This window comes from Oncorhynchus keta, chromosome 28 (assembly GCF_023373465.1).
Source record: "Oncorhynchus keta strain PuntledgeMale-10-30-2019 chromosome 28, Oket_V2, whole genome shotgun sequence".
Classification (NCBI taxonomy): Eukaryota; Metazoa; Chordata; class Actinopteri; order Salmoniformes; family Salmonidae; genus Oncorhynchus; species Oncorhynchus keta.
Window position 1 is genome coordinate 79917408 of NC_068448.1, and position 10000 is coordinate 79927407.

General features: G+C 53.0%; 1 protein-coding gene across 1 annotated transcript in view; it reads right to left on the bottom strand.

Moving 5' to 3' along the window:
• The window catches only part of stau2 (staufen double-stranded RNA binding protein 2), a 346269-nt gene that overhangs the window by 11779 nt on the left and 324490 nt on the right, over positions 1-10000 (bottom strand). Inside the window, exon 15 of the mRNA XM_052484058.1 lies at positions 1548-1613. Within this exon, the coding sequence (XP_052340018.1) occupies positions 1548-1613 (66 nt within the window). The remainder of the gene's footprint in view (positions 1-1547; positions 1614-10000) is intronic.

Here is a 10000-nt window from a genome sequence, read left to right on the forward strand (position 1 = left end):
ATACATGGGCTGTCCCAATGGCACCCTCTTCCCATTGTGCACTACTTCTGATCACGGTCTTATGAGCCCTGGTCAAAATGAGTGCACTGCATAGCGGGAATAGGGAGCGATTTGGTATCGATCAATGGCATGGTATGTAACCTTCTAATCTAATCTAACACTCCTCTTTAACAACACCTATAATACCTGTAACATAGGTGAGACGTACAGCTCTGCTAGTATGAACGGGAGACGTCCTACAGCTGAGCAGACTGAGGTCCACATGGTGTACATTGGCCCATTTCTCCGCGGGGCGGCAGGGTAGCTTAGTGGTTAGAGTGTTGGACTAGTAACCGAAAGGTTGCAAGTTCAAACCCCCGAGCTGACAAGGTACAAATCTGTCGTTCTGCCCCTGAACAAGGCGCTGTTAACCCACTGTTCCCAGGCCGTCATTGAAAATAAGAATTTGTTCTTAACTGACTTGCCTAGTAAAATAAAAATTATAAACCAGAGATCATTACACAGGTGCACCTTGTGCTGGGGACAATGAAAGGCCACTCTAAAATGTGCAGTCTTGCCACAGATGTCTCAGAGGGGGCATCCAATTGGCATGCTGACTGCAGGAACGTCCACCAGGGCTGTTGCCAGAGAATTGAATGTTAATTTCTCTACCATAAACCGCCTCCAACATCGTTTTATAGAATATGGCTTCACAACCGCAGACCAAGTGTGTCATGTGGGCGAGCGGTTTACTGATGTCACCGTTGTGAACAGAGTGACCTGGATAAGAGCGTCTGCTAAATGACTTAAATGTAAATGTGGAGGTGGGGTTATGGGCAGGCATAAGCTACGGACAACCAACACAATTGCATGTCTCTCTCCCTGCCTGTCTCTCTCCCTGCCTGTCTCTCTCCCTCCCTGTCTCTCTCCCTCCCCGTCTCTCTCCCTGCCCGTCTCTCTCCCTGCCGTCTCTCTCGCTGCCCATCTCTCTCCCTGCCTGTCTCTCTCCCTGCCTGTCTCTCTCCCTGCCTGTCTCTCTCCCTGCCTGTCTCTCTCCCTGCCCGTCTCTCTCCCTGCCCGTCTCTCTCCCTGCCCGTCTCTCTCCCTGCCCGTCTCTCTCCCTGCCCGTCTCTCTCCCTGCCCGTCTCTCTCCCTGCCCGTCTCTCTCCCTGCCCGTCTCTCTCCCTGCCTGTCTCTCTCCCTGCCTATGTCTCTCTCCCTCCCCGTCTCTCTCCCTGCCGTCTCTCTCCCTGCCCGTCTCTCTCCCTGCCTGTCTCTCTCCCTCCCCGTCTCTCTCCCTGCCCGTCTCTCTCCCTGCCCGTCTCTCTCCCTGCCCGTCTCTCTCCCTGCCTGTCTCTCTCCCTCCCCGTCTCTCTCCCTGCCCGTCTCTCTCCCTGCCCGTCTCTCTCCCTGCCCGTCTCTCTCCCTGCCCGTCTCTCTCCCTGCCTGTCTCTCTCCCTGTGATGGCAATTTGAATGCACAAATATACTGTGGCGAGATCCCGAGGCCCCTCTTTTTTAAGGTATCAGTGACCACTAGTGTCTCATTATAGATGATCCGTGTTTTACCTTGATAGGGCAGTCCACCGTGTCCAGTCCCTGTTCCGACAGCTGTTTCAAGGCACTTAGAGCAGCCTGCAGAGGGAGAGAAGAACAGATGACCCGGTGAGACAGGCAGGGAGAGAGACAGGCATGGAGAGAGACAGCCAGGGAGAGAGACAGGCAGGAAGAGAGACAGACAGGAAGAGAGACAGGCAGGAAGAGAGACGGGGAAGGAGAGAGACAGGCAGGGAGAGAGACAGAGAGGAGGTGAGACAGGGAGGGAGAGAGACGGGGAGGGAGAGAGACAGGCAGGGAGAGAGACGGGGAGGGAGAGAGACAGGGAGGGAGAGAGACAGGGAGGGAGAGAGACAGGGAGGGAGAGAGACAGGAGGGAGAGAGACAGGCAGGGAGAGAGACAGGCAGGGAGAGAGACAGGCAGGGAGAGAGACAGGAGGAGAGAGAGAGGCAGGGAGAGAGACGGGGAGGGAGAGAGACAGGGAGGGAGAGAGACAGGCAGGGAGAGAGACAGGCAGGGAGAGAGACAGACAGGGAGAGAGACGGGGAGGGAGAGAGACAGGCAGGGAGAGAGACAGGCAGGGAGAGAGACAGGGAGGGAGAGAGACAGGCAGGGAGAGAGACAGGCAGGGAGAGAGACAGGCAGGGAGAGAGACAGGCAGGGAGAGAGACAGGGAGGGACTGAATGTCACCCTTCAGCTGCTTTTCAAATAACACTTAGTCTGAGAAACCCAATGGCAACAGGACCCCCCCCCACACACACACACACGTTTCCATGGCATTTCCATTGTTTGGGTCAAGTTCCATTTACCAAATCTATTGACAGAAATACACTACATGACATCATTATCCACCGATGTCAGCCATCTGGACACAACTAAAATACAAAAAAAAAAAAAACACATTTAGTGTCGCAATAAATAACCTGATTTATTTTCCCATGGATGGAATGCTATCTGGGGGTACTTAACCAACGCTCATTCTATTACCATGAATCCAGAATCCCTTTTAAAATCACAAACACACAGAATGAGATGAGAGCCGTGCAGAGCTGTCTGTAATGAGCTAGTCTGGCCATCAGCTGTCTGTAATGAACTAGTCTGGCCATCAGCTCTCTGTAATGAGCTAGTCTGGCCATCAGCTGTCTGTAATGAACTATTCTGGCCATCAGCTGTCTGTAATGAACTAGTCTGGCCATCAGCTGTCTGTAATGAACTAGTCTGGCCATCAGCTGTCTGTAATGAACTATTCTGGCCATCAGCTGTCTGTAATGAACTATTCTGGCCATCAGCTGTCTGTAATGAACTATTCTGGCCATCAGCTGTCTGTAATGAACTAGTCTGGCCATCAGCTGTCTGTAATGAACTATTCTGGCCATCAGCTGTCTGTAATGAACTAGTCTGGCCATCAGCTGTCTGTAATGAACTATTCTGGCCATCAGCTGTCTGTAATGAACTAGTCTGGCCATCAGCTGTCTGTAATGAACTATTCTGGCCATCAGCTGTCTGTAATGAACTAGTCTGGCCATCAGCTGTCTGTAATGAACTAGTCTGGCCATCAGCTGTCTGTAATGAACTAGTCTGGCCATCAGCTGTCTGTAATGAACTAGTCTGGCCATCAGCTGTCTGTAATGAACTAGTCTGGCCATCAGCTGTCTGTAATGAACTATTCTGGCCATCAGCTGTCTGTAATGAACTAGTCTGGCCATCAGCTGTCTGTAATGAACTAGTCTGGCCATCAGCTGTCTGTTATGAACTAGTCTGGCCATCAGCTGTCTTGGACACAACCAGACATTCTCTGTCTGGACAGTGGACATCTGATCTGACACCTGAAACAACCAGACATTTTCTAGACACATGATGCATCAATGTAGGACTAAGTGGGCCAAACTGGACTGGACTGAGCTGAGTGTAACCAGGCCAAACTGGACTGGACTGAGCTGAGTGTAACCAGGCCAAAGTGGACCGATCTGATCCTACCAGTCTGCTGATCCCTGACAGACTCTTGAGATGAGGTCCAGATGTATCCCCCACCTTCTATCTCCTCCCTCTCTCTGTCTCCTAAGAGGAGGAGGGAGGGAGAGGGAGGGAGGGAGAGGGAGATTAAATAAATCTGCTGAGATGACAGTACCAGGTCCCACTGGGCAACCCCCACATCATCACCCCTACCATACCCCCTAAACCCCCACACCCCAACCCTAGACCTAACCCCCGCCCCAAAACCACCCCTAAACCCCCAAATTCCTACCCCCATACCTACACTACCGTCGTTGCAGAGAAAGGTGGTTGGGGAAAAGAAGAGAAAAATGAGTGAGGGAATCCCCAAAAACACAGACAGACTCTGTATATATTTGAGTGAAAAGTGAGATCTGAAGAACTCTCTCTATCTCTCTCTCTCTCCCCCTCTCTCTTGTCTCTTTCTCTCTCTCTCTCACTGACTCCTCCCCTCCTCTCCCTTTCCTTTCCTCCCCTCCTCTCCCTTTCCTTTCCTCCCCTCCTCTCCCTTTCCTCCTCTCCCTTTCCTTTCCTCCCCTCCTCTCCCTTTCCTCCACTCCCTTTCCTTTCCTCTCCCTTTCCTTTCCTTTCCTCCCCTCCTCTCCCTTTCCTTTCCTCCCCTCCTCTCCCTTTCCTCCTCTCCCTTTCCTTTCCTCCCCTCCTCTCCCTTTCCTCCTCTCCTTTCCTTTCCTCCTCTCCCTTTCCTTTCCTCCTCTCCCTTTCCTTTCCTCCTCTCCCTTTCCTTTCCTCCCCTCCTCTCCCTTTCCTCCTCTCCATTTCCTTTCCTCCCCTCCTCTCCCTTTCCTCCTCTCCCTTTCCTTTCCTTTCCTCCCCTCCCTTTCCTTTCCTCCTCTCCCTTTTCTTTCCTCCTCTCCCTTTTCTTTCCTACTCTCCCTTTCCTTTCCTCCTCTCCCTTTCCTTTCCTCCTCTCCCTTTCCTCCCCTCCTCTCTCCCTTTCCTTTCCTCCTCTCTCCTTTTCCTCCCCTCCCCTCCTCTCCTCTTTTCTTTCCTCCTCTCCCTTTCCTCCCCTCTCCCCCTTTCCTCCTCTCCCTTTCCTCCCCTCCTCTCCCTTTTCTTTCCTCCTCTCCCTTTTCTTTCCTACTCTCCCTTTCCTTCCTCCTCTCCCTTTCCTCCCCTCCTCTCCCTTTCCTTTCCTCCTCTCCCTTTCCTTTCCTCCTCTCCCTTTCCTCCCCTCCTCTCCCTTTTCTTTCCTCCTCTCCTTTCCTTTCCCCCTCTCCCTTTCCTCCCCTCCTCTCCCTTTCCTTTCCTCCTCTCCCTTTCCTCCCCTCCTCTCCCTTTCTTTCCTCCTCTCCCTTTCCTTTCCTCCTCTCCCTTTCCTCCCCCTCTCCCTTTTCTTTCCTCCTCTCCCTTTCCTCCTCTCCCTTTCCTCCTCTCCCTTTCCTTTCCTCCTCTCCCTTTCCTTTCCTCCTCTCCCTTTCCTTTCCTCCTCTCCCTTTCCTCCCCTCCTCTCCCTTTTCTTTCCTCCTCTCCCTTTCCAAACTGTAATCCCTACCCGTTTCCAGCTGTAATCTCAAAATGTCCCATTGTCCCTGTTCCCAAGAACTCCAAAGCAACCTGCCTAAACGACTATGGCCAGCACATCAGTATTATGAAGTGCTTTGAAAGGCTGGTAAAGACACACATCAACACCATCATCCCAGACACCCTGTACCCACTCCAATTCACATACCGCCCCAACAGATCCACAGATGATACAATCTCTATTGTACTTTCACACTGCCCTCTCCCACCTGGACAAGAGGGGAAATAACTATGTTAATAGACTACATATCAGCGTTCAACACCATAGTCCCCTCCAAGCTGGGGAACCTGGGACTGAACCTCTTCTTCTGTAACTGGATCCTGAACTTCCTGATCGCCCCCCCTAGGCAACAACATGTCTGCCACGTTGATCCTCAACACAGGGGCCCCTCAGGGGTGTGTGTTTAGTCCCCTCCTGTACTCCCTGTTCACCCATTACTACGTGGACACACACGACTCCCAACGCCATCAAGTTTGATGGTAGGCCTGACGATGGTAGGCCTGACGATGGTAGGCCTGACGATGGTAGGCCTGACGATGGTAGGCCTGATCACCGATGGCGATGAGACAGCCTACAGGGAGGAGGTCAGAGACTTGGCAGAGGCTCTCCCTTAATATCAGCAAGACAAAGGACCTGATGGTGGACTACAGGAAATGGAGGGCCGAGCAACGCCCCCATTCACATCGAAGGGGCTGTAGTGGAACGGGTTGAGAGCTTCAAGTTCCTTGGTGTCCACATTACTAAAGAATTAACATGGTTTACACACATCAACACAGTCGTGAAGAGGGTACGACAGCGCCTCTTAACCTCAGGAGGCTGAAAATATTTGGCATGGGGCCCTCGGATCCTCAAAAGGTTCTACAGCTGCACCATCGAGAGCATCCTGACTGGCTGCATCCCCGCTTGGTATGGCAAATGCACCACCCTCGACCGCATAGCACTACAGAGGGTGGTGCAGACAGGCCAGTACATCAGGAGGGGGTTTGTCCCCTAAGTAAACAGCCAGAACCCAATAGGAGGAGTTTGTCCCTAAGTAAACAGCCAGAACCCAAGAGGAGGGGGTTTGTCCCTAAGTAAACAGCCAGAACCCAAGAGGAGGAGTTTGTACCCTAAGTAAACAGCCAGAACCCAAGAGGAGGGGGTTTGTCCCTAAGTAAACAGCCAGAACCCAATAGGAGGAGTTTGTACCCTAAGTAAACAGCCAGAACCCAAGAGGAGGGGGTTTGTCCCTAAGTAAACAGCCAGAACCCAAGAGGAGGGGGTTTGTCCCTAAGTAAACAGCCAGAACCCAATAGGAGGAGTTTGTCCCCTAAGTAAACAGCCAGAACCCAAGAGGAGGGGGTTTGTCCCTAAGTAAACAGCCAGAACCCAATAGGAGGGGTTTGTCCCCTAAGTAAACAGCCAGAACCCAAGAGGAGGGGGTTTGTCCCCTAAGTAAACAGCCAGAACCCAATAGGAGGAGTTTGTCCCCTAAGTAAACAGCCAGAACCCAAGAGGAGGGGGTTTGTCCCTAAGTAAACAGCCAGAACCCAATAGGAGGAGTTTGTCCCCTAAGTAAACAGCCAGAACCCAATAGGAGGGGTTTGTCCCCTAAGTAAACAGCCAGAACCCAATAGGAGGAGTTTGTCCCCTAAGTAAACAGCCAGAACCCAATAGGAGGAGTTTGTCCCTAAGTAAACAGCCAGAACCCAATAGGAGGGGTTTGTCCCCTAAGTAAATAGCCAGAACCCAATAGGAGGGGTTTGTCCCCTAAGTAAACAGCCAGAACCCAATAGGAGGGGTTTGTCCCTAAGTAAACAGCCAGAACCCAATAGGAGGAGTTTGTCCCTAAGTAAACAGCCAGAACCCAATAGGAGGGGTTTGTCCCCTAAGTAAACAGCCAGAACCCAATAGGAGGGGTTTGTCCCCTAAGTAAACAGCCAGAACCCAATAGGAGGGGTTTGTCCCTAAGTAAACAGCCAGAACCCAAGAGGAGGGGTTTGTCCCTAAGTAAACAGCCAGAACCCAATAGGAGGGGTTTGTCCCCTAAGTAAACAGCCAGAACCCAATAGGAGGAGTTTGTCCCCTAAGTAAACAGCCAGAACCCAAGAAGAGGGGGTTTGTCCCTAAGTAAACAGCCAGAACCCAAGAGGAGGGGGTTTGTCCCCTAAGTAAACAGCCAGAACCCAATAGGAGGAGTTTGTCCCCTAAGTAAACAGCCAGAACCCAAGAGGAGGGGGTTTGTCCCCTAAGTAAACAGCCAGAACCCAATAGGAGGAGTTTGTCCCCTAAGTAAACAGCCAGAACCCAATAGGAGGAGTTTGTCCCCTAAGTAAACAGCCAGAACCCAAGAGGAGGGGGTTTGTCCCTAAGTAAACAGCCAGAACCCAAGAGGAGGGGGTTTGTCCCTAAGTAAACAGCCAGAACCCAATAGGAGGGGGTTTGTCCCCTAAGTAAACAGCCAGAACCCAATAGGAGGGGGTTTGTCCCCTAAGTAAACAGCCAGAACCCAAGAGGAGGGGGTTTGTCCCCTAAGTAAACAGCCAGAACCCAATAGGAGGGGTTTGTCCCCTAAGTAAAGAGCCAGAACCCAATAGGAGGGGTTTGTCCCTAAGTAAACAGCCAGAACCCAATAGGAGGAGTTTGTCCCCTAAGTAAACAGCCAGAACCCAAGAGGAGGGGTTTGTCCCCTAAGTAAACAGCCAGAACCCAATAGGAGGGGTTTGTCCCCTAAGTAAACAGCCAGAACCCATCTGCTACATCTACATCTCTCTAGTGGGTCCTGGACAAACAACCATATATTAGGAGGATGGCGGCTATGGTGATATACGGCCAGAACCCATCCCTGACACACACACAGACACACGCACACGCACACACAAGTGCTCCATCTCTGTCAGAGAGAGAAAGAGAGAGGGAGGGAAGGAGAGAGGGAGAGAAAGAGAGAGGGAGGGAAGGAAGGAGAGAGGGAGGGAGGGAAGGAAGGAGAGAGGGAGGGAAGGAGAGGCTAAAATACAAAGAGAAGGAGAGAAGGAGAGAAGGAGAGAGGGAGGGAAGGAAGGAGAGAGGGAGGGAAGGAAGGAGAGAGGGAGGGAAGGAGAGGCTAAAATACAAAGAGAAGGAGAGAGGGAGGGAAGGAGAGAGAGAGGAGAGAGAAGAGAGGGAGAGAAGGAGAAAGGGAGGGAAGGAGAGAGAGAGGGAGGGAGGAGAGAGGGAGAGAAGGAGAGAGGGAGGGAAGGAGAGAGGGAGGGAAGGAGAGGCTAAAATACAAAGAGAAGGAGAGAGGGAGAGAAGGAGAGAGGGAGGGAAGGAAGGAGAGAGGGAGGGAAGGAAGGAGGAGGGAGGGAGGGAGGAAGGAGAGAGGGAGGGAAGGAGAGGCTAAAATACAAAGAGAAGGGAGAGAGGGAGAGGAAGGAGAGAGGGAGGGAAGGAAGGAGAGAGGGAGGGAAGGAGAGGCTAAAATACAAAGAGAAGGAGAGAGGGAGAGAAGGAGAGAGGGAGGGAAGGAAGGAGAGAGGGAGGGAAGGAAGGAGAGAGGGAGGGAAGGAGAGGCTAAAATACAAAGAGAAGGAGAGGGGAGAGAAGGAGAGAGGGAGGGAAGGAAGGAGAGAGGGAGGGAAGGAAGGAGAGAGGGAGGGAAGGAGAGGCTAAAATACAAAGAGAAGGAGAGAGGGAGGGAAGGAGAGAGAGAGGGAGAGAAGAGAGGGAGAGAAGGAGAAAGGGAGGGAAGGAGAGAGAGAGGGAGGGAGGAGAGAGGGAGAGAAGGAGAGAGGGAGGGAAGGAGAGAGGGAGGGAAGGAGAGAGGGAGAGAAAGAGAGAGGGAGGGAAGGAAGGAGAGGGAGGGAAGGAAGGAGAGGGGGAGGGAAGGAGAGAAGGAGAGAGGGAGGGAAGGAAGGAGAGAGGGAGGGAAGGAGAGAGGGAGGGAAGGAAGGAGAGAGGGAGGGAAGGAGAGGCTAAAATACAAAGAGAAGGAGAGAGGGAGAGAAGGAGAGAGGGAGGGAAGGAGAGAGGGAGGGAAGGAGAGGCTAAAATACAAAGAGAAGGAGAGAGGGAGAGAAGGAGAGGGAGGGAAGGAGAGAGAGAGGGAAGGAGAGAGGGAGGGAGGGAAGGAAGGAGAGAGGGAGGGAAGGAGAGAGGGAGGGAAGGAGAGAGGGAGGGAGGGAAGGAGAGAGGGAGGGAAGGAAGAGAGAGGAGGGAAGGAAGGAGAGAGGGAGGGAAGGAGAGGCTAAAATACAAAGGGAGGAGAAGGAAGGAGAGAGGGAGGGAAGGAAGGGAGAGAGAGAAAGGGGAGGGAAGGAGAGAGGGAGGGAGAGAGAAGGAGGGAGGGAAGGAGAGAGGGAGGGAAGGAAGGAGAGAGGGAGGGAAGGAAGGGAGAGGGAGGGAGGGAAGGAAGGAGAGAGGGAGGGAAGGAGAGAGGGAGGAAGGAGAGAAGGAGAGAGGGAGGGAAGGAGAGAGGGAGGGAAGGAAGGAGAGAGGGAGGGAGAGAGGGAGGGAAGGAGAGATGGAGGGAAGGAAGGAGAGGGAGGGAAGGAGAGATGGAGGGAAGGAAGGAGAGAGGGAGGGATGGAAGGAGAGAGGGAGGGAAGGAGAGATGAGGGAAGGAGAGAGGGAGGGAAGGAGAGGGAGGGAAGGAGAGAGAGAGAGGGAGGGATGTAAGGAGAGAGGGAGGGAGGAAGGAGAGAGGGAGGGAAGGAGAGGAGGGAAGGAGAGAGGGAGGGAAGGAGAGGGAGGGAAGGAGAGAGAGAGGGAGGGATGGAAGGAGAGAGGGAGGGATGGAAGGAGAGAGGGAGGGATGGAAGGAGAGAGGGAGGGAAGGAGAGAGGAGGGAAGGAGAGAGGGAGGGAAGGAGAGGGAGGGAAGGAGAGATGAGGGAAGGAGAGAGGGAGGGAAGGAGAGAGGGAGGGAAGGAGAGAGGGAGGGAAGGAGAGGGAGGGAAGGAGAGATGAGGG